The following is a 23623-nucleotide window of genomic DNA, read 5'->3' on the forward strand; positions in this document are numbered from 1 at the left end:
TAGACATATTTTGAGTACCTGTATGACTTTGGCACTGGGTTGCAAAGGTTTGATGATTAACTGTCTGCCGGATGTGTAGAGGATTCTGTCTGAGTCTGGACCCCAGGCCACAGAATATACAGGAGACCCTGGAAGACACAAAGAAATACAGATACACAATCATGTCTTAATCATAATCCCAAGAGCAATGGACTGGACTGTAGCACATATGGACATACATAAATCTATATACATTTCTCTCTCTTTCACTGAATTAATCAACGAGGGAGAAAAGTATCATCAGTTTTATCTGGTGACCACCAGCTATAGGATACAACGAAGTTAATTCTTCCAGTCAGAAGATATTATATTCCCTCAGAGATTTCACCTCATTCAGCCTGTGTAACAGCACTTAGCTTACAGGAAAACCAGCTGAGAAAATCAGTCTACGGTGTAAGCAAAAAGTGTGCGAGTGTGTGTGCGTGTCTGAGCTCACATATATGAGGGAAAGTGTGTGTGTCGAGGTTGTGGCTACGCGTGTGTGAAGGGGAGGGGGCCTGACATTTAACCCCACTCCAGGTGCATGTGGTTTCTCACAAATGCCAGCTGGTCACATGATCTAAATCTGACGAAGGCGATGAGAGGGGTTGAAACAAGTTTCTCTTTCCTCCCTCTCGCTCGGTTCCAACCTCTTCCTAGAGCTCTCTCTTAAAATGGGTCACAGTACCCAAAAAGAACAGCACGCTCCTGCACTTTGTGTGTGTGTGTGTGTGTGTGTGTTTGTGTATGTGGAGTTGTAGGCTCTGTAGAGAAGCAACACCTGCAATAATCTGGGTGCCATGTGGAGGATTGTGTGTATCTGTGGTAATGCTACTAAATCCAGGTGTTCTATAAATCTGTAATTTTGTTGAGCAGCCCACCACCCATCATCTCAATCCGCAAACACTAAGGAAAAATGTTACTACAAACTGGGACCGAATTGCTCTCTCTTTGCCAGGTTTTCCACAGCACCCGTCATTCAGCAGGGGTGTACCATCCATTTCCCCAGAAGCCAATTTTCTATCCACCCCATCTTTTTTTCTGTCCCACAACTGAGGAGAAACATTTAATAAGTCAAACTGCACAATGAATCAATTAATAAGTAAGCCATCTGTAATGTGAATGCTGGATAGAGAAATGTATCATTAGGAGTCCTTTTATGGCTTTTAATAAAACTCCACTCCTATAAAGCTTTGAAACTTTATTGCACTTTTAATAAAAAAAACATAGAACTGGAAGGTCGTCTCTGCTTTTGGTTGCACTGAGCACAATTACATCCTAACAGGCCCAACACATACACACAAGTGTGGTGAGCAGCACAGCCAAGAAGAGAGGGGGGGGGGGAAACATTTCCTCCTTGATTGTCATTTTAAATTATCTTGCTCGAGTAAAAGAGCAGCTTCGACACAGAAGCAAATCTTACAGATCGCTCAGTGAGCATACCAGCGCGGACGCACATCCGTGTGAGGTAATGAATGAACGCAACGCTTCATATTTTATATTAACACAAAATTTGGAAAGTTATAGGCGGCAGAGTAACATCAAATAAGATTCAAGGTGTGAGAGTTTATTTGGGTCATCTGGGACCGCATGTAAGAAGGGTCTGTCTACTGTCAAACAGGAGACAGATGAGTGGGTTAGTCAGTGTTTATATCACTAAGAAAAAGAGACGTTTTCCCTCACATGCACATGAATGGAACTGACTCTCTGTGTGCCCAAGTCTCTTTATCTGCGTTCTTGCCTTTTTTTTCTGTGCGTCAGAAGAGGCCCTCTTTGGGCTTGAAAGTCCAAAAGCAATCAGCGCTGTGTGTGCATCTATCAAGACAGTGAGGGTGTAACTGGTGTGTTTTACTAAATGCCTGCAGCTGGTTGGTCAGTGGCTGCCTCCACACGGATCCTGCTGCTGCCGATTAGCTGCTACGGTAACAGCTGATTTAAAACTCATTGTCGCACTTTAAAACTCATTATCTAGATTATGTGTTCAGAAGGCAACGTGGGCAATGGCCACTTTGAATATACAGCTCAAAGCCTTTATGTTACTAATTCTTAGCTCAATTACCAAAACAATAGGTGCACTAGTAAAAATTAATGCGTTCTAATATCGCGGCCCTGCACTAAGTCTTAGCTTTGTAAGAAAAGGGGGCAGTTCAATTGTGTGATCATTCTAGAGGATGTTGTTTGTGTTACACTGAATTAAACAAACAAGTGCTTCTGACATTTAGTCTAGTCCAGTGACTAAAATGTGGTAGCGTGTTAATACACAATACAATCCAATAGTACTACAAACTGCAGCCTCCAAAATGAAAACACAGTTGAATCAACAGCTGCCGAATACCATGACCTTCGTGAAGCTAGGCACAGATGTAGCGCTGGACTCTTATATTAGAATGCATTGATTTCAACAGTGTACCTAATGGACCGGCAAGTGAATGTACCAGCAGACCAGACTGTGGCTAGTATACTGGCTTCACAAATATAGGTTTATGGCAGAAGTTTTTTTGTAATCCTACATATAGTGGCTTTATGGTAATAAATCACACAATGAAATGCCTAAGGGACAAAAGTTTAACATTCTTATATACTGCACAGAGATGAGCAAATGTTTTGTATCTCAGAATCACTGTTCTTTATCTACAACTAATTCAGTTTGCTGATTAAAACTGTCCTTTCTGGCAGTAAAACCAGTGGTCAATGACTTGCACCTACTCTGTTTGTTCATTAATGTTTGGTTGACTGATCACATATAGAACTGTAGCCAAGTGTGATTTATTATTATTAATAGTAGTAGTATTATGGACTATAGCTATGTTTCAGTTAGTTGGAACAAGAGTGTTTAGCCTTACCTTGGCTGGCTAATGTTGAGCGTAGCATCCCACTTTTGGACCAGATCTTAATCTGTCCGTCTTCTCCAGCTAAGTCATAAAAGAATCAAATTATCTCAAGGACAATGGAATTCTTCCTTTAATTCGATATAATTGAATAGAAATTAAAATGAGGATTTAATTAAATTTTAAGGCAGTATTTGTTGAATGGAAATGTACTGCTGCCTGTTTTACCTGTGATAAGAGCGGTCCCATCGTGGTTCCATCGTCCAGCCAAAACAGCTCCTTTGTGTGCCTCGACACTCTTCTCAATGCGTCCTATCTTGGAGACCAGGTGGAACTTCCCTGTTAAGAGAAAAAAAATAAAAAATTAAACATTTACTGTACAGCAACTCCACATTCTGGGTCTGCGGTTACTAAAAGTGTGCTTGCTGTGATCAAGGTTTGTTTGATCCCATATACAAAATACAGAGACTGTATTTCCATCAATTTGCTTAACTCCTAGTTGCTGCATCAGGTAAATGGGCCACGGAGAAAATAATTTCCAACCTTGTAAAATAATATAATTTGACATTACCAATAAAAGAAAAATAACTATCAGTCCCCAACACACAATTAGACTCAAAGCCATATTTTCTACAATCATTTAAATTACAAGCTTAAAGCATGAAGCCGATGAGTGAAAGTAAAGGGTTTCTTTTGGTCGGGCAATTTTCTATTTGCTAGACACGAAAGGGTGATCAGGCATGGAGGCAGTTATTGAAGACGTGGGCCTAACATATACTTTGTGGCAGTGTGTATTAAAAATTCTGAATGTTCTATGTAATTTCTGGTGGCCTAAAACTGCAAATCAGCGTGCTGCTGCTCTCTCCCGTTTCTAAATTTGGACATCCCAACAAAAGTGGATGTTACTGATCCAGCAGGTAGTCAGTAGAACAGGCATACTGGCGTACTGAAGGGCTGCTTCAAATGACAAACAAAACTTTAAAAGTTTTACGTCTGTGAAATGTATGCTCAAATCAACTGTCCAACACAGATGAGCTATGGAATTAATGATTAATAATGAAGCAAACTCATTAAACATTTGTTAAATGTTAAGTTTTGAAAGGAAACAATAACTTTTAACATTATATTCACAGTGTTAGTGACTGGAAAATGCTCAAACTGCATATACACCACATACACACACAAAAAAAACTTAATATACTTTCAGCGAGTAGAGAGGCTGACTAATCTAATAATACTATGGAAAGCCATAATGTTAATAAAAAGTCCTCCAACCCAATAAAACCCTGTCTGTTATTCTTTTCAGCTTAACCATGTTAATCTTAAAATGTAATATATCCAGAACAGAATTCATGTCTAAAACTTTTTCAACATTTTCTTTCCAGGGCACACCAAAGTCAAAAATATTAATTATAGCTTTGTTTTTTTTTTCTTTTCTTATATCTTAAGCAACGACTACAGCAATACTGATATGTATTTGACTGTAACAAGACATGAGGCAGAAGAAAGTTGCAAAAGTGAATCGTAACAGAGTTTTCACTACTCTGGTCTGCCAGAGAAAATTGCTGCTTCAGTTTGTGGGTGTGTTTATGTAACCCTACACTGCCATTAGTGTTGTGACCACACATCGCCTGCCATAACAGTACATCCATATTCTGTGTGTTTATATCTAATATAAGCTGAAGAAAAGACGTAAGAGTCCATGTACTGTAGATGCACAGATACAAAAAATAAATCCACCCTTAATGATTTCACATTGAAGGCCCACAGAGATAGACTCAAACTAACAGTGTTACTAAAACCACTTAGATTTGTAAAAAGTTGTCATGCTTCTCTCAAAATTATTTTTTATTTGCCACAGAACTATCAAACTGGTTGGGATAATGTCCTCTAACTACGAGTAATGGCTCCCGATTTGTGGCCTATATAAACATGGTGGGCAGTCATCTTCTAACATAAGTTAGTGATAAGTGACAGATCAGAAAATAGGGAAAATTGTGTTATCAATTGTTATGCTTAGTTAGTTAGGTTAGCATTTGATAATTGAACTCATTTAAATTCCCCGTGTGACTGAACACCTGCCTACACAGGTATCACACACAACTAAAATAAATGAATAAAAATCACTGATTTCATGACAGATTTTTATCAAATGTGTGGACTTGCCATCAGTGCTGGTGAGGACAAAGACTTCAGCCTGGTTTTGCTTCTTGCCACCCACAGTTTTGGGGAACCAGTGTAGGTCAATGGGGTAAATATCGTCTGGCAGTTTGACGACCAGGCTGGTTTCATTGGTCAAAAGGTTCCACTTGAGGATCTGATGGTCCTCACTGCACGAGTACAGCTCATCTGCTGTGGTCCAGCCAACACAACTCACAATTTCCTTATGTGGTCTGCTGTTAAGGAAAGTAGACAATGTAAACTAAGAATAATTCAGCATATTTTCTTTTAATGTGGTCGCTACTGCAGTTTTCAATATAATTCTACAATGAACAGTTAGATTAGATACAGATTTAAACCCAGTTAAGCACCAGAAAGTAACCAATTACTTCTTCTAGTGGTACTAGTAATAATAATAAAAATGACAGCATAACTTTTGGCGTTGTGTCAACCCCATAAAAAGGATATGTTTGGGTTCCTTTAGCAGCGATGTCTTCAATCTCATGGTGGATGTTTGCTGTGCTGATACCTGAACGAACAACAAATTGTTAGTAACAGCACCTTAGCACTGATATTAAAACTCTCTTTCTATATTAATGTCAAATCACCACAATAAAAACATCGGTACCCGGTAAATTAGACGAGAAAGCTGCTGGCATGCCCTCGTAGTTGTTACGGTGAGTGAAACAAGCGTCAGCAGTTGCTACGGTACCTGCCACGGTTGCTAACGAGAATCCTCAGATGTCCCCGAGTCTTGCCTGTGACTTCAATGCTAACGTTAACTTGTTTTTCTGTTCAAAGGCGACATCGTTCTCTCGTTAAAAACTGTACTGTGGTGCAACCAGCCACGCACACGTGTCATTTACTCCACCGTGAACGGTCAACATAGTGCACAGCAACCCTATCCATCACCAATCAGCGATTTATACCTAACGTATAACGGCTAACTTTTGGTAGCCATTTAATCTGGGTCATGAAGAGCTTCAAAAGTGAGCTATCGCGAGAGTTGCAAATCGCACTTCCTTGACAACGGATATTTCGAAATATTCATATGCACAAATCTGACATACGTTACACAAATGTTTCATTTAGACTGTTTCAAATCATGTACTATAACATTAATCGCCGATTCACTGAATAATATTTCGTGAAATGCAAACTATACATCGAGGCGGGAGTCGTCTCTTCCACTGTAACCAGGCAACCGTTTGAACACGTAGAAAATAACGTTATACTTTGAATCTTAAAATAATCTTAAATCATATATAAAGTGGAAAAAGAAAAGTATTGTGGCGCTATTCGGGTTTTCGCCTGCTCGTTCCTGTCATGTGCATATCGCTTGTTTCGATTGAGGCGGAGTTGGCTTCGTCCCCTTTTTTGAATTTCGTGTTTTTTTCCCCTGCCCTTTGAACGTTCCATGGTGCCTTGCGTCAGTTTGTAACGAATTTGGTTCGACGGCACAGTTTAGGCGCCATTTACAAGTTGGAGTTTTCAAGCAGGGGAGCAACTCGGAATGACACGGGGCTGAGTTTTCTGGATTATATTTGACAAACTTTTGGATCGACGAATATTTTTTTCGAACTCCCGATTTGGGGTCATAAAGGAAGACTCTTGACAGACCGTGCGAATACCGCGGAAGGTACATAGAAATATTTTAGCGGAGAAGCAATGGTTGGGTTCCGTCTATTTGCTGAAATGCAAAACGTTAGCTCCAACCCAGACTTAACGTCAGTTTGAGTTTGAACATTAGTTACGATGGAAAACGAACGGACCAGCGTTACATATCTTAATGAGTATAACGAGAGATAATCCATTTTTATGCATTAGGTCACATTTGCCGCAAAATTTGAATGCATACTTTACTACGAGTAACGTAAAACTTGACAATCTAAGCCAATGTTTATGTCGCATATACTTAGTAGACTTCAAGGTGCAATGCATTTATCTATGTGACGGTAAATACTTTGCCTTTAGCCAAAGTTAGTTGGACAGATGCGAAGTTTAGCCCCCCTCCTTACATTTCAGATAACGCTTACTTTGAATACAGTTACCGCTACAGTGCTAGTCAAAGTTAGCAATTACGGTAGCTTTAGCTTTGCTGCGATATTTATCAGCAGGTAGTTAGCTACAGTAGCTAACTTAACGGTATCATTGGCAAAGTAAAAAAAAAAATATATAAAAATAACACGCCAAACCTAACGATACATGTTTTTAACCGACGGCCAGACTAATATCGTCACGTTTCTTATTTGGAAAACGTACATGTGATTTATATGGTTAGTCTGACGTTGCGGTTAAGTTGCATTAACGTTAGTTATTTGAATGCGCTTACCAATTACCTAGCGAGTTAGACTGCCCCGTCTACACCTCCGCCCCTAACAGAAATTGCGGGGATGAAAGTTAATAATAGCGTCAGTTTGAGGCTGATCAATTGAAGACGTTGCGTATTTACAATCGGCAGTTAAAACTGCGTTCATTCAGCAGTGGCCATGTAACACAGGCTAGGCTGAGAGATTAAACAATTTGCATATCAACTGAATTGGGCTTTCTAGTTGACGTGACGTTAACCTTATTTTCCTGTTTTTCCCCAACATTGCAAGGCTTATTAACCGTCCGACTTTCCAGGGTGCAATTAAAATCCCCGATATAGATGCAGATAATTACTAGAATCGTTGTTATGGGGGGTTTATTGTTTGAATAGCATAATTAAAAACGGATCATTGAAATCTAACTTATTCAGACCGAGTCCTACTCGTGCAGTGCAATTCATGGTATAACTTTATTGAAAAAAACAAACGATGTTACCATGTGAAAAAAATAGAAAAAAAATATATATATATATATATGTGTATACCGATGAGCAGTTGGATGGGCGGTAGTGAGATCTGACTGTGGTAATGATTAAAGCCTGACAGAGTAGCTGCGTGTGACCGACTATAAGTGGAGTTGAGAGATTGACAGGCACAAAAACCACTCATGGATATTCCTTTTTTACCAATGACCCCTTCAGATTTCAAATCATGCCATCTAAAGCTGCAAAGGGCTCAACTGCCTCCGCCAAGCCAAGAGGGAAAGGGTCGCAGCCTCGGGATGACTCTGAAGACGAGCTGGATGTACCCCCTCAAGAAACCAACTCCAATGGCCAAGAGGAGGCACCGCCGACAACTGGCAAGTAACAAAGGGTGTTTTGGTGTCTGTGAATCTAAATAAGTTGTTCACTCAATGGCTTAGCGTGTATTGCTGTAGTGCTAGTGGCCAACTGGCACACTTGTAAAGCTTTTTTCCCCCTTGCTTAAATCTCAACACGTAGCTAGAATGGCTGATATATATTTTTCTAAAGTGCCAGTCATCAATAAAATGATTTTTGGGATGGTTTTGATATCGTCGGATGCACTTCTTTCCGGATCTTTCTCAGCAACCGAGGTACTTTATTTCTTTTTTGGTGCAGTAGATCAAAACGGTGTTCAATCAATTCTTATAACTTGATATTAAATAATAATGCGAAGCTTGTGATGCACATGGACAGAGGGGTGATGTTTGTGTTCGGTAGGATATGTTGCAAAGCTTAAGTGGGTGTCTGGCAGCAAGAATTTAATTTACAAACATCGACTGCTTGGCTTGTTTATGCTTATGCGAGCACAATAGATTTTGGACAGGTCGTTGTGGCTTGGTGTGATGGCAACATGATCGTTTTTATGTTACACATTAATGTCACAAAACGAGATTTTCCGTGTCTGTGTTTTGAGCACGGTGTAAGCATGAGTGAAAACGTGACGTTCGTGATCGAAATTTGCACTTTAGTTATTTATCATCGACGAAATGAATGTGGCGCATCTACTTTCGCGTATCACCGCTTCTGGTGGAGAGCGTTTGTATAATAATGTGGGTTCGTTCATAAGCGGCCATGGTCTCTTTCTTTCTTTTCTTTTTCTTTTTTGGGTTGGTTCTTGTTTTCAGAACAAAGAAAAATAATGCCTGTCAACTTTCTGGCGAATTGTTGTTGACCGCAGTTGTAACTTGCTGCTTGTGTTTTGTTTGTTTGTGTTTTTTTTTTTTTTTTTTTTTTTTTTTTTACTCCACCCCTCCCCCATGCACCACTGTCCCCCACCTGAAACGACTCGCACAGAGGAATAAAAGTTGTACTTTTTTTGTACCACAGATCCGTCTCAGGGGGAAGCAGCCGAGGCGGTTGATAGTCGAAGTTTGGAGGAGATTCTCGGTAGCATCCCTCCACCCCCGCCCCCAGCAATGACCAATGAACCGGGCGCTCCTCGCCTGATGATAACACATTTAGTTAATCGCAACTTTAAATCGTACGCAGGCGAGCAGATTCTGGGGCCTTTTCACAAGGTACGACCAAACATGGTTACAAATGTAATCCCTGCCTGGGAGGAACTTTAATGTGTTGTTTTAACATCACAGATTTACCATCACTTGTAGTGCATCTCAATCTTATTTTATTTGTCTTAAATTTCATATTTTGCAACTGCATCCATCTTGCTTTGTGTAGTGAAAGACTTAGACTGTGGAAGCTATTTATGATACTGTGTTGTAACTTATTTTGTATATTTTTTTTAAAAATATCTAAGTGGAAAGAGTCACACTCCTCCATTTTGATTTAGTGAGTGTATCTTACAAATGGTAGTTATCGGGTGGTGTGCTCAAGTTTCCCTTAAGTTATGTCTTTAAACTTTTTGTTTTCATCTTTTTCTATTTCCCTTTACTCTCTGCAAACATATATGCATTAAATAAATCTTGGCTACACCCACATGGATTATAGTCATTGACACAGCCTTACTATACTGACATGTTAGTTTATAGCTTTTAATGATAATACATGTACACTATGTGCATGTGGATGTTGTTTCTTTTTATATAATTGATTTATGTGATTTTTTTTTCCTTTTTTTTGTTCGCAGCGCTTTTCCTGCATCATTGGTCCAAATGGAAGTGGGAAGTCCAATGTGATAGATTCAATGCTCTTTGTGTTTGGATACAGAGCTCAAAAGATAAGATCGAAAAAACTCTCAGTTCTGATTCACAGCTCTGATAAACACAAAGATGTGCAAAGCTGTACTGTGGAGGTGCATTTTCAAAAGATTATTGATAAGGTATATATACACACACATCTGTATCACACCAATACAGTCTAAACTCGTTCTAAAATTAATCAGCATGTAGTCCAAATTGAAGAGAGTGATCAGAAATAATTTCTAATGGAAATATATTTTTCTTGAATTTTTAATAAATTATTTTCTCAATTACATGAGATAATATTGATACACACTTGTCACTTCGGTGACTAAAAACAGACTCAAATCAGTCATGAAAGCTACAACTAACACCCACACATGCCACATTCAATTCATATTGTGCCAGAATTGATCCCTCTATTTTTTGCATATTTTTAAAATGTGTCATTTAGTGATTAGACTCTGCTTATTTGACTGTACTGTAAAAAGTAAAGAAAATGTTGGTTTGTTTGAAGAGACAAATTCATTCGGTTCCATTACATCACAAATTTATTTCAAAACCGACTGAAGTGAATTTTAAAGAATTAAACTTGTTTCTGTGTTTGATCTGCCACAGGGGGTGTGAGTAAGTCTTGCCTTGACTCTTGCTAAATCTATTTAAGCCTTTCTGTTTGTTTCAACAGCCTAAAATAAATTAAATTCGAGTTGTTAAACTAATGACACACATCTGTGTCCTCTGTTAGCTTTACAAGTGACCATTTCTGAATTTTAAAAAATATTTTTTAGGAGTGGTGTAGACAACTTAAATTGCCAGACTTGCTTGTACAAGAAAATCATTTGTAGGCAAACTAACTATTTTTTTCCCATTGTCTTTATGATTTAATATAAATTGTTTCTTAAGTTTTATAAATGTGATACGTTAATACACTCCAGTAGGTGTAATACATATTTTTTACATGTTACAATGCCTTTTTAAACAGGTCTTTCTCTTAATTAACTTTAATGTGGTGTGTTTATTCTCTAACCACCCTGAGTGGATTTGTCAGTATTATAAGTGTTAAATTTGTTGTGTGGGGCTGTTTGAATCTCTCCTGGTTTGCTCTCTTCTAAGCTGCTCTGTCTTCTGCCCCTCCCCCCTCTGAGTCAGGAAGGAGATGACTACGAAGTTATCCCCAACAGCAAGTTCTATGTTTCCAGGACTGCCAACAAAGACAATTCCTCTGCCTACCATATCAATGGCAAGAAAGCCACATTCAAAGAAGTGGGGGCTTTACTCCGAAGCCATGGTATTGACCTAGACCACAACAGATTTCTGATCTTACAGGTAATTGTATTTTTTTTTTTTTATCTAATTTCCCTTCTCCACTTCTTACTCTGCTCTTTTATCCCTGCTGTAACCATCCCATTTCTGTGAGAGGTTTCCTGCTTTCCAAACTACCCATTTCCCAGTCCTCTTTCAGTCACTTTTTTTTGTCAAATATACTTATAAGCCATGTCTGTTTGTGGGAATAACCTGTTGCACTGGAACTGGAAAGGAAAGGATGTGCCCTCTGCCAGCCCTTAGACTGCTATAGCAGCGCATCATGGTTTGAAACAATGTGGAAAAGGTGCGAACCATTATTTGCTGCTTTAGGATTTTAAGGAAAAAACATCCAAACCTGCTTGTGAGTGGCTGGTTCAGTCAGATTGTTGTAGTGAGGTGATCTGTGATTCAGCAGACCCACCAGTGGAGACAGGTTGGACTTCCCTTCCCCTCCCTTTCCCATGTATCAGCCACGCTTTAGCAGCACGTAAATATTGGCGTGTGAGAATAGTCCCCAACCCCAATATTGGCAGTGCTGCTTCAGTGTGGCTGGATCAAAACACCCTCCATTACCATGGCTGCAATATTGGTTCAACATTTTTTAATTTATTTATTTTGTTGTTGTTGTTTGCCTGTAATGTGATTGTAATGCATTCCTCTGTATTTTTTTTATCAGTCTGTTTTTCTTTTTTCTCTCTTTTTTTTTTTTTTTTTAAATTTTGCATTGTGTTACATTGAATTTGAACTAGTTACTAGTTACACTCCAGCCACATGCGATTGTATTACATGTGTGACCTACCATATTATTACTGATTAACTCAAGGCATATGGGGTGATGGCTCGTGTCAGAGCAGAGCAAAATGGCTGATTAAATCTATGTTGTCGCAGTTTTGAATGTTTCCCCTTTATTTTTATAAATAAGAGGCATTTTCAGGTGAACACTTAGATCAGTCCTGCTTGACTTTTTTATTTTTTTATATGTATGCATGTCCATTTCTACTCTCCCTGGATGTCCCTGTCTGTGACATGGCTGCATGACTATGGGAAGAGGCTTGAGCTTGTTCTCCAAGGTCACTTTTCCAGGCCTCTGGCAGAAGGGAAGCTGTCTATTTTGTGCAGTGGTCAGAGCAGAGGATGACGTGGGATTTTTTTTCTCCCCCTTCCTCTACAGGCTTCTCCCTTTTTTCATGCATAAAAAATATGAGCTTAATTTCTCCCCACACATCAATAAAAGCTAATTAGTTGTTTTTTACTATTACTAGAGTTAATCTGTGTTTAACTTGAAATGTCTTACCTATCAGTATTGTTATTCTAATCCAGCTTGTTTAAAATAAATAAATGAAAATGAACAGATGTTCAGACAAATGTAATTATACTTGAAAGTTGGCCATAACTTTGGTACCAAGTAACATGTGCTGTATACAGCTACAGTATCTGGAAATTCGGCTGGGGTGTAGTTACAAGAAGTCAAAATTTGCATGGTATCAGTAGCATGTATTTTTTTCAACCGCTCTGGAACTGTAGGGTGGTGAAATGACGAATTTCTATTTTAGCAGTTTACTCCTTACACATGTGTAGATTTTAGTATTTTTACATGTGTGGATTTTAGTGTTCTTACACATGTGAAGATGTGCTTACAGGATTTATTAATTACAGATTCCTCATGTGTTTTTTAACTAGTTGTTTAGTAATATAATTTTTATTCAATTTTTCTCTTGTTTTTATTTCACCAAGTGGAAATAACAGTTCTCAAAAAGGAAGCTCTTAAAATAAAAATTTGGTACACTGTTTATTACTTTTGTGTATTATTTCATGTTTGAGTTATGAGTTCAGTTGGCCAAACATCTAGAAAGTTAAAAGCTGCAGACTTTTTTTTTATTTTATTTTTGCCATTTCTAACGGTCACTGTTTTAATATAACTTTTTATCTCAGCCCTCTGAGTGAGTGCATGCGTGGCCTTTGCCAATACCTTGTTCTTGACTGCACCTAGGGTGAGGTGGAACAGATTGCCATGATGAAGCCTAAAGGTCAGACAGAGCACGATGAGGGCATGCTGGAGTACCTGGAGGACATTATTGGCTCCTGTCGTCTCAAGGAGCCCATCCAAACCCTGGCTCGCCGTATTGAGCTGCTCAATGAGCAGAGAGGAGAGAAGGTGACAACACTCATACACTATCTGCTCACACAGTTTAGCCAACAACTTTCCTTCCTGTGTCCTGAGTTGTTAAGCCTTTATACAATAGTTTTGAAGAGGCCTTTGTATGCTTTTTAGTTGAAATAATACATTGTTGTAGGTGAATAACTGTAAATATGTAAGATAAGTTGCTACTTGGCAGGGCCAACTTCCCCAGATATAATTCATGGATTTTCAGGAAAGACTTTTTGTGTACACACACTGACTTCTGGAGAATGTGTTAGCATGTTGACAAAGGGTTTTTACATTTTTAAATAGTTAATTATTTATTATTTTTATTGTATGATGAAAGTGACCATATTCTTTGGCACCTAATATAAAGTACTTCAATATTTTCACTGTCCTAGCTAAACAGAGTTAAGCTTGTGGAAAAGGAGAAGAATGCTTTGGAGGGCGAAAAGAACAAAGCTGTGGAGTTCCTCACCTTGGAGAACGACATCTTCAAACACAAGAGTCGGCTCTGCCAGTATTATGTGTGAGTAACATCTCTGCTCTGTACATAAAAAAAATAATAAGCATTAGAGACAAAAATGTAGACCAAACTGTATAAACCATAAAACAGAGAACAAAACAGCCCCTTTGTTTTTTTTTTTTTTTTTTCGTGTGTAAATTTTTGTGTTTTATCTTCGACTGCTGATTTTTCTTGATATCCTTTTGCCACTAGTCACGATTTGCAGAAGCGTGTGGTGGATAAAGAGCAGGAAAAGCACAAGATCTTGGAGGACACCAAGGAACTCACGGAGAAAAATGGAAAGATATCACAGGAGATAGAGAAAATGAACCAAGAGCTGAAAAATGTGGAGAAGTGAGTGTTTTTAAAAACAATCTTTCTACCACTTCCTCTCTTCTATCATCCTATGTGACATGTTTATAAGGTTACTAACTTTTTAACTATATCAACAATTTTGTGGCCGTTGTCTTAGAAAACATTGAACATATTTAGAGGTCTGGAAAAGTGTAGAAGTAACAAAAGTAATTTTATTTTTTTCCCCTCACAAATAAAACTAGCTGTAAAACAGTTGATGACTTTCAGAAGAAGGTATAGACTTGTTATTGTTCTAGAGTCCATAATTGCATAATTATTTGGCTTCGGTGATCATTTAAAAAATGATATGAAAGTGTACAGGAAGTGAGAACCGAATCAGCTTTAATAACAAGAGGTTGCAGTATTAACCAAATCTACTGTATTATTGTTAGTTATGTATATATTATTTTGTATATTTTTGAGATTCTCATTGTTTATCTAATATCTTAGTAGTGTTTTTGTACAATTTACTTGAGTATACCAAGTTAAATGCTGTTCCTCCACCAGAAAACAAAATAAGCTCAACAAGTACATTGAGACCCAGAAGGAGAAGTTCACCCAGCTGGACCTGCAGGATGTTGAAGTGCGTGAGAAGATTAAACACTCCAAGAGCAAGAACAAGAAATTGCAGAAGCAGCTGGAAAAGGACAAAGAAAAGGTGTGTTGATCTAAAACTTTCATTCCACTTTCACACACACACAGTTCAATGACTTGATTTACATTAGTTTTTCTAATACTGCTTCTCTGCAGTAGATTGGAAAATTAAAATATAACTGAATTCTCCAAATATTTCAAAGGCGAGCAGTCAGTCTGTCAGGAGAGCATTTTTTTGTCTTTCTTTTTTTAAAAAAAAAAAAATTCTATACACACCCTTTCACAAATAAATGGTTGCATGAAGTTACCAATGCTGTTATCCTCAGTGTTACTGTTTATTTTTTTCCTGTGGCCAAGATAGAAACATGTACACTGAAAATACAATTACTGTTACTTATAGAACAGAGAAAATGATATTTGTCAAGTCTTTACAACAACATGCTTGTAAATGACACATTGTTTGCAGAAACTACATTGTGACTTATATCTGTTCTATATATTTATATTTAATTTGCAATCAAATTCTCTAGAGGCTCTTGTAGGCTGACATGTTTTTCCCCTCCTGAAACACCTTGTCACGTGACAGGTACTTGTTTTACAGCTGTAAATAGTCTTTGAACCTAGTTGTTGTCTAACTTATTGTTCACCATTACAAGAGTACAAAAGTATCGTCGTAAAGATGGATTCTACCATTTCTAAATAATTAAAGAATAATTAAGGTAAAAACAAAAAATATTGTAAAAGTAATGTGCTTTAAGCTCATAACAGTGCTGCTAATAGAGTTGTTTAAAAATATATATAAGTCGAACCGACTTCCCTGAGTAGGATGGTAACACAAAGCAGAAGTTACGCAGTGAAAACTTGTAAATATTGCTACTGACAAATGTTGGTCTTAAACATGATGCCACATTTAAGTGCAGTGTTGTATCAGAGCCTGTTGGGACTTTGATTTAATTTTTAAAAATATATATTTTCTGTCTTTGGATCAAACTAAGCCTGTGTATTTATTTTTTAACAACTGACATTAGTAAAAAAAAAAAAAATACATATATATATCTCTATAAAGTTTAAATCAAATTTCATGGCAAGAGGGGCCCTCTGTCCTAAACTAGCCACTAGGGGGCTGTGAAGTAACACACAAGTTGATTGTCGGTGTGTGTGCTCTCTTTCACTGTTAATGCTCTTCCAGTCTCCTTACATTTCTGTAGCTTGAACACTTACTGAAAAAATGTCCACACGTAGAGTTCTGTCATAACTGGAGGTATATCTTCTCATTTCCCCCTCTGCTTTAACACACAATGGCTGTGCTCTGGAAACATGTTGGTCAGAGGGGGAGCTGGGCAGAGGCAGGCAGACCTCTGGGGAGCAGTGTTCTGCTGTGTGGTAGTCAACTATGGCCTGGCTTGTGTAACACTCCCAGCAGCCACATTCACATTTCACCCGCAGTTAACCCTACAAAACATAGACTATATACACACACACCACTCCTTCCTTTGTTCCTGCCTTGCCAAGCGGCAGACTGCTGTGCCAGTCTTAATCAGCGCTAATTCAGTCGCTCTTGAATGTGTGTTTACAGTTGATCACATTGATTTACGATGTTCTCCTCAGTCTCCACTGATCTCTTTATCTTATCTCGTTTGAGAAGTAAAGGACTGTTGCGCTGTGGTGGGTTGGCGTGTGTATTGAAATAATTGTGTCCTCAAGTTGAACCTAGATACGTGTAGTCATGTTGCTGAGGATCCAGGATTGAACACATCTCATCTGTTTTTGTGCATTCTCTTGTCTGGCTCATTTTTCAGCTGGAGGAAGTGCGCAGTATACCAGCCAGCAGTGAAAAGGCCATCTCTGAGGCAACAGCTCGCAAGGAAGACCTGGAGAAGCAGAAGGTGAAAGAGGAGGAAAAACTTAAGGAAGTGATGGAGAGTCTGAAGGAAGAGACCAGCGGCTTGCAACAGGACAAAGAGGTGAGTGTGAGTGTGTGTGAGCATCCTGGGTCGTTTGTTGCATTCTTGGGTAATAAACTTGGCATTTTTTTTTCTGTAAAATGTTTTTTCTTAAGACGATTCCTACTTATTTTCTCGCTCACTCTTCTCCATTTATTGTCTTTTTCTCTATTTTCAGTAAAGTTAAATGCCCTAAAGTAAAGCTTGAACAAACAAAATGTTACATCCGACCTTACTTCTCTTCTCCAGAAACAAGAAAAAGAGCTCATGGAACTCAGTAAGGCTGTCAATGAGACCCGTTCTCGCATGGACCTGGCTCAGTCCGAGCTTGACATCTACCTTAGTCGCCACAACACAGCTCTGACACAGCTCAACACGGCCAAGCAGACACTTCAGACGACCTCTGACACACTGCAGGAGCGCCGCGCCACCATAAAAGACCTGAAAGTCAAGCTACCCCCAAAAGAACAGGAGCTCAAGAAGGTAAAACCAAACATTGTGGCATATTATTGAACCAACCAAAAATAAATAAATAAAAAAATAGTAACATTTGTTGAAACTATTTTAGTTGTTCTCACTACTGCTGTCGAGTACGTCTGGCCGGCCGATGGCGTCATTTGCGTGGACTTCTGCTTTAAGTTCTCATTTCCTTTTCTCTGCAGGACGAGGGGGAACTGGAGAAGCTGGTGAAGATGGACAACGAGACTAAGGAAGCGGTGAGGGAATTGAGGCAGAAGGTGGACGAAGCCAAGAGCTCTTTGTCCTCGAACCGCAGCCGAGGAAAAGTCCTGGATGCCCTCATGCAGCAGAAGAAGAGCGGCAGAATCCCCGGGATCTTTGGAAGATTGGTAAAAAAAAAAAAAAAAAAAAAAAAAAAAATGTAAGCATCATCTGAAATGAAAAGTAAACCTAACATGTATTTTGTTAAAATATTTCCGTGGTTATAGGGAGACCTCGGTGCCATAGAGGAGAAGTATGATGTGGCCATTTCCTCCAGCTGTGGTGCTCTGGACAACATTGTGGTGGATACCATCGACACGGCTCAGAAATGTGTCACGTTTCTCAAAGAGCAGAACATTGGGGTTGCCACTTTCATCGGTCTTGATAAGGTAAAAATATGGTTTTGGGAATTTCACTGAAGCTTGTTGGGTATTGTTTTGCTTTTTTTTATAAAACAAAGGGGCCCATTTTCTTGCTTCTTATTCCTTATTCACTTTCTCTGCACAGATGAAAGTGTGGGAGCAGAAAATGGCTCCCATTCGCACACCAGAGGACAGCCCTCGTCTCTTTGACATGGTGAGAGTGAAAGATGAGAGTGTGCGACCAGCTTTCTACTTCGCCCTAAGGGACACCCTGGTGGCGCAAGACATGGAGCAAGCCACAAGAATGGCCTTCCAGAAAGACAGGCGCTGGAGAGTGGTCACCCTGAAGGGACAGATAATCGAGATGGCTGGTGGGTGACTCATCTGTTCTGTCTAGCTTACTCATGTTTGCTCTGGCTCTCTCTGTGAAGATCGTTTTGACTGAAGTTTAGTTTTTAAACCACCCTGTGATGTGATGTGTGTTTCACAGGAACCATGACGGGAGGAGGACGAGTGATGAAGGGCAGAATGGGCTCTTCTATTGACACTGAGGTCACCCAGGACGAGGTGAGGTCAAAATACACAAACCAGATTCAGTGTGAATTAGATGTCTCATCTAAAATATCAATGTATAATTATATATATATTTATAGAAATGTATTCTATTCAGGTTTATCCAGTTTTAACGGCTGCATTTACTGTAACTTCCAAATATCTCTATGTGCCTTTAAGACACTGGTTGTTAAAAAGTTTTCCTACTATTTTATATTTATATTCTGACATGAGAGATTGAAATTCGCTGCATACACGATCTTTGATATTTTAACCAAGGGGATCACATGTGCAGCTTCACAATAAAAAACGTCTGTGTCTGATTTATTATTTCTGCCCACACATGCCTACATTCATTACGAGGTCTTATACATTAACAGTGAAACACACATTGTCTGAGAACCGCAGAGCACAAAAACAGCTGCATGAATTATGTCATATAAATTATACAAAGCTTTCATGGTCTATAACTAGTATTGCTACACACATATTCTATGTTTAGTATTATTATTTTACTAAATTACTGAATCCCTCTGACCGCTACTGAATGTGTTGATTTGATTTGAAAGAGAAAAACTCATTAGAGACAAGAATTATTTAGCAATAAGTTTTAGTATAAAGAAAACTGAGATGTGATTAAATGTGAGCTTTTCCACCTCGCTTCTATCAGATAAAACTCACTTTCAAGCCATCAGTGTGTGAGACATGGTTTTCATCCGTGTGCTACAGCTTGACCGTATGGAGAGCAAGCTGAACGAGAAAGTGGCAAAGATGCAGGGCTGCCAAGAGACGAAGCTGCAGCTGGAGGAGAGCGTCCAGCGTCTGCAGCCGCAGCTCAGAGACATGAAGAACACCCTGGAGAAATACACCAACAGCATAGCTGTACGTCGTGTTGTTTGCGATCTAAATAATAACTTCATAAGCAGCCATACGGTGCGATCACTGTAACTGATAAAAACCTTTCGCTGAGCCTGTGTGACTGAATATTTTCCTTCCTTCTTTCCTTCAGAGTTTAGCTGACCAGGAGACTCATTTGAAACTTCAGATCAAGGAACTCGAAGCCAATGTGCTGGCAGCTGCCCCAGACAAGGCCAAACAGAAACAGATGGAGAAGAGCCTGGAGGCCTTCAAAAAAGGTACAGTCCTCCTGTAGGCAGTAAAGACAAATATTACTGTAGATTGTTAAATATCTCAATTGGTTGCTGTTATTGTTTTTTAAATAAACCAATCTGCATGTGTACGTAGCAGTTAGACCCATGAAAATGTTTTTAATCCCTTTGAATATCAAACATTAAATGGCCAGCACGCTTATATTCACTGTGTCCTGTTCCTTTCTCTGTGCCTCTCTGGTCCCATCAGACTACGAGGCAGCGTCCAGTAAAGCTGGGAAGGTGGAAAATGAGGTGAAAAGACTCCACAACCTCATTGTGGACATCAATAGTCACAAACTGAAGGCTCAGCAGGACAAGCTTGACAAGGTCAACAAGGAGCTGGACGACTGCTCCTCCACCATAACCAAGGCCCAGGTGGCCATAAAGACGGCCGGCCGGTGAGGAAACCATGAGGAAACTATCACCACTTTGCCTTTTAATGACAAAATTATAGAAAGACAGAAATATAGAGCAGCTCTATTTAAATACAAGTTGAAACCAAAATCTTTTATCTCTATCTGGAGTATTAATAATAATCACATGTGAGCTTATGAACTCAGGTACTGGGGCACGTCTGGAAGAAGCTGTACTCTTTTAATAGCAGCTTAGTATTGAACCACACTATTATAATCTTTATTTAAAAAACAAAGTTGCATTTCTAACCATTTCCACACAGTTAATCTGAGATTTGTATGTCAGCGTGCCTCATTTTAGGTGTTGTCACTGATCTGGGTTTCTGCTTACGTTGGATGTCTTTACACACATGCCATATTAATATGATTGATGGTCTCAGTGCAGCAGTGAGGGGGATGCTTTTGGTTTTATAACGTGTAGTTTTAACGAGCCGCGTAATATTTTACCTGTACGCTCGCCCTGAAACAGAAAATGTCACCTGGGAGTGTTTATCATACTGAGGACAAGCTCTCTAACAACGCACATAATGGCTGTAATACGGGAATTAATCGTACAATTGATACACTAGACAATTATTTCTGTGTTTATAGAAAGGTTTAAATCTGTTTTGTTTTAGTTTGCATACATACCTGAAGTGGTTGTGTGTGGGCTCTTGAAGGCGGAACTAAACTATACTGAGCCTGAAAACTTGCTGTGTGGACGGCATCTCACAAGTGTGGGTCAGCAGGTTGTTGAAGCTTGATTTTAAAAGTGTACTAATCCTCCTCATCGTATCCAAGAAAGTTGCTCTTTAGCGGTCGGTAGCAGAGCAGCTTTGTGTTGCAAGACTAAACCTGACGTCAGAAGGAATTACTACCAAATACAAACTGTTTTTGCAGAGGTTAACGTCTGCGTGTTGCTGTTTGTTTCTTCTGTAGCAACCTGAAGAAGTGCGAGGAGAGCGTTGCCCGTGTGCAGGCCGAGATGGAGGAGAATGAGAAGTCGATGGCTGAGCTCACAGAAAAGCTGAAGAAACTGGAGCAGGAGGCCGGGGAGATCATGACGGCCTGTCAGGAGGCGGAGGTCGGTGCTTTTTATTCACTAAAAATAAGTCTTAATTTTATTGTTACCGATTTCCACTGAAGGATTTGATTTACTACTTCCAAAGCACATTCATAGCCTGTAGTATACATTGTGTGATATAAAAAATGAAGAATAAAGGGAAAAAATACACTGAAAATCACATTTCAAACCAGTATAATTGAATTGTTTACTCATCCCACCTACTTACATTTCACCAAAGTGCTTGAAAAGATATATCTTGTATGTAAGTGATCATCTGTGTGACATCTAAATGTCAAGAGAGCACGGACATAAGTGTAGTTTTTTCTCCCCCCGTCCTCTAGGCTGAACTACCTGAAGTTCAGGAGCAGTATCAGGGCGTGTTGAAGGAGATAAAGGTCCTACAGCAGCAGGAACACGCTCTGCAGGAGGAGTCGCTCGGCGTCCGGCTCCGTGTTGAGCAGATAGAGACCACCATCACCGAACACAACAACAAGATCAAACACTGGCAGAAAGAGGTGGGCGTCGGCTTTTTAAAATGTATTAAATAGCTGAAAACTATTTAAATATTTAGTGTCTGTAGTGAATGTGAGCGTGAATAAACGTTTGCCTTGACCATCTTTGAGTTGTAATTGTTGTTTTTGCTCCACAGGCCACCAAGCTGTCCCTTCATACCATCGAGGACAAGCCAGCAGAGGAACTCCCCGTACTTACTCCCGATGAACTTGAAGAAATCTCAGATCCTAACATCATTATCAACAAGATGATCACATTAGAGACGCAGTGTGCCCAGATGAAGCCCAACCTCGGGGCCATTGCTGAGTACAAGAAGAAGGTACGATCGAATATCACCGTACACTCTGTTACCTACCCTCAGCCTGTCACAAACGGAGCCTGGATACATTCAAGAGTGACTGTCCTCTTTAATCCGAGCTGTAACAGTGAAGAGTAGGGGAACAGCAATAAGGGAGTTTTTTTTTAAAATGTATTAAAAAGTGAAATCACAGTTTTAATCAACATCACTGTGTGTGTGTTTTTAGGAGGAGCTGTACCTGCAGCGCGTGGCCCAGCTGGACGAGATCACCACAGAGAGGGACAAGTTCAAGCGTGGCTACGAGGACCTGCGCAAACAGCGGCTCAACGAGTTCATGACCGGATTCAACATGATCACAAACAAGCTGAAGGAAAACTACCAGATGCTGACACTGGGTGGTGATGCCGAGCTGGAGCTAGTGGACAGTTTAGACCCGTTCTCAGAGGGCATCATGTTCAGGTAAGAGACGGGAACTCATTACGTACACATATTTGAAGAGTTCAGCAACTCCATAGTAGCCACTTTGATCAAAATGTTCAGTCTGAGCTAACACATTGTACAAGCTTTAGAAATAAAATCAGGATGTATTTCTATCTCTCAAGACTGACCGTACTTTCCAACAAGGAAAACCGTTGGGTTTTTCTGTAATTATTTGTGCTCGGTTAATACGTGAACCATCACACTCACGTTGAGTTCTGACTCCTTCCTGTTCCTCTAGTGTTCGTCCTCCAAAGAAAAGCTGGAAGAAGATCTTCAACCTGTCGGGAGGAGAGAAGACCCTCAGCTCCTTGGCTCTGGTGTTTGCTCTGCACCACTATAAACCCACACCGCTCTACTTCATGGACGAGATCGATGCTGCTCTCGACTTCAAGAACGTCTCCATCGTGGCCTGTTACATTTATGTGAGTATGGACCTGACGATTACAAGATGGAAAAACTCACTCTTCACCTCAGTTAGTAGCAATGTGGTAAATATAAAATACACAACCAGTCACTACCATGAGTCTTCTCATTCAGTTCAGTGAGAATGTGTCCAAACTTTTGACTGGTTGTGTATTTCTGTAATTGTGTTTTTGCAGAACATCAAATGAACCAATGAAATTGACCTTTAGCTTTTTCGATCCAAAACAACATCATCATTTGATCCTTTTATGAGAATGTTGTGTCCAAAACTATTATTTGTTAAATCTGTAATCTTTGAACTTAACTCTAATAAGTTTATCTTTGAGTCCGAATGGATGTTTGTTCCAAATTTGGACAAAACTCCCCTGAGCTGTTCCTGAGATATTGTGCTCACGGGAATGTGTTGCACTCATGACGTTTGCTACTACGGACACATAATTCTTTCTTAAGATCACAAGTTGACAGCACCTCTGGAGAAGAAACATGTCAAAGCTCAGCTAAGACTAATATCTCCTCATCTTCCTTCAGGAACAAACAAAGAACGCTCAGTTCATCATCATCTCCCTGAGGAACAACATGTTCGAGATCGCCGACCGTCTCATCGGCATCTACAAAACGCACAACACCACCAAGAGCGTGGGAATCAACCCCAAGACCATCGTGTTCAAAGAGCACGACGCCGTCACTGCTTGAACCTGAGAAAGTGTTTGGCTTTCTTTTTAATACTGTGTACATATTTTATTCTTTCATAAAATGCTGCTATTCTTTTATATTATTTGAACCAATAAATATTTCCTGATAATAAATGTCTTCAACCAAAATATCGTGTGCAGGAAGTTTGAATACAC

At 39.5% G+C, this 23623-nt stretch overlaps 2 protein-coding genes across 4 annotated transcripts in view; one reads left to right on the plus strand and one right to left on the minus strand.

The window, feature by feature from the left end:
* Positions 1-6330, minus strand: part of ift80 (intraflagellar transport 80 homolog (Chlamydomonas)) — a 32409-nt gene extending 26079 nt beyond the window's left edge. Inside the window, exons 1-6 of one of the 2 annotated variants that reach the window (XM_047593793.1) lie at positions 5719-6330; positions 5475-5535; positions 5013-5234; positions 3075-3185; positions 2862-2930; positions 19-128 (exon numbers count right to left, since the gene is read on the minus strand). In XM_047593793.1, the coding sequence (XP_047449749.1) occupies positions 19-128; positions 2862-2930; positions 3075-3185; positions 5013-5234; positions 5475-5511 (549 nt within the window). In that variant the 5' untranslated portion in view covers positions 5512-5535; positions 5719-6330. Of the gene's footprint in view, positions 1-18; positions 129-2861; positions 2931-3074; positions 3186-5012; positions 5235-5474; positions 5536-5634 lie in introns of both variants that reach the window. The other variant, XM_047593792.1, reaches the window with a different exon arrangement.
* Positions 6331-6467: 137 nt separating this feature from the next.
* Positions 6468-23596, plus strand: smc4 (structural maintenance of chromosomes 4). Of its 2 annotated transcripts, XM_047593789.1 has the most exons (24): positions 6468-6645; positions 8017-8174; positions 9166-9356; positions 9926-10117; positions 11127-11303; positions 13273-13437; positions 13824-13951; positions 14141-14281; positions 14789-14939; positions 16675-16839; positions 17068-17301; positions 17481-17666; positions 17766-17927; positions 18046-18271; positions 18391-18467; positions 19182-19334; positions 19462-19588; positions 19812-20001; positions 20935-21079; positions 21403-21576; positions 21711-21893; positions 22099-22331; positions 22591-22774; positions 23304-23596. In XM_047593789.1, the coding sequence occupies exons 2-24, from the start codon at positions 8027-8029 to the stop codon at positions 23466-23468; spliced, it is 3897 nt and encodes a 1298-aa protein (XP_047449745.1). In that variant the 5' UTR covers positions 6468-6645; positions 8017-8026; the 3' UTR covers positions 23469-23596. The 2 variants fall into 2 exon arrangements, with proteins under 2 accessions (XP_047449745.1, XP_047449746.1); XM_047593790.1 differs by lacking the exons at positions 6468-6645; positions 8017-8174 and adding an exon at positions 8271-8429.
* Positions 23597-23623: the final 27 nt, after the last annotated feature.

This window comes from Mugil cephalus, chromosome 9, assembly GCF_022458985.1.
Source record: "Mugil cephalus isolate CIBA_MC_2020 chromosome 9, CIBA_Mcephalus_1.1, whole genome shotgun sequence".
NCBI lineage: Eukaryota > Metazoa > Chordata > Actinopteri > Mugiliformes > Mugilidae > Mugil > Mugil cephalus.

Excerpts from the sequence above, each read along its gene's own strand:
- smc4 (XM_047593789.1), top strand. The coding sequence starts at position 8,027 with ATGCCATCTAAAGCTGCAAAGGGCTCAACTGCCTCCGCCAAGCCAAGA. Across the intron at positions 8,175-9,165 it reads GGAGGCACCGCCGACAACTG|ATCCGTCTCAGGGGGAAGCA; the intron begins GCAAGTAACAAA and ends TTTGTACCACAG. Across the intron at positions 18,468-19,181 it reads CTGAGGTCACCCAGGACGAG|CTTGACCGTATGGAGAGCAA; the intron begins GTGAGGTCAAAA and ends CGTGTGCTACAG.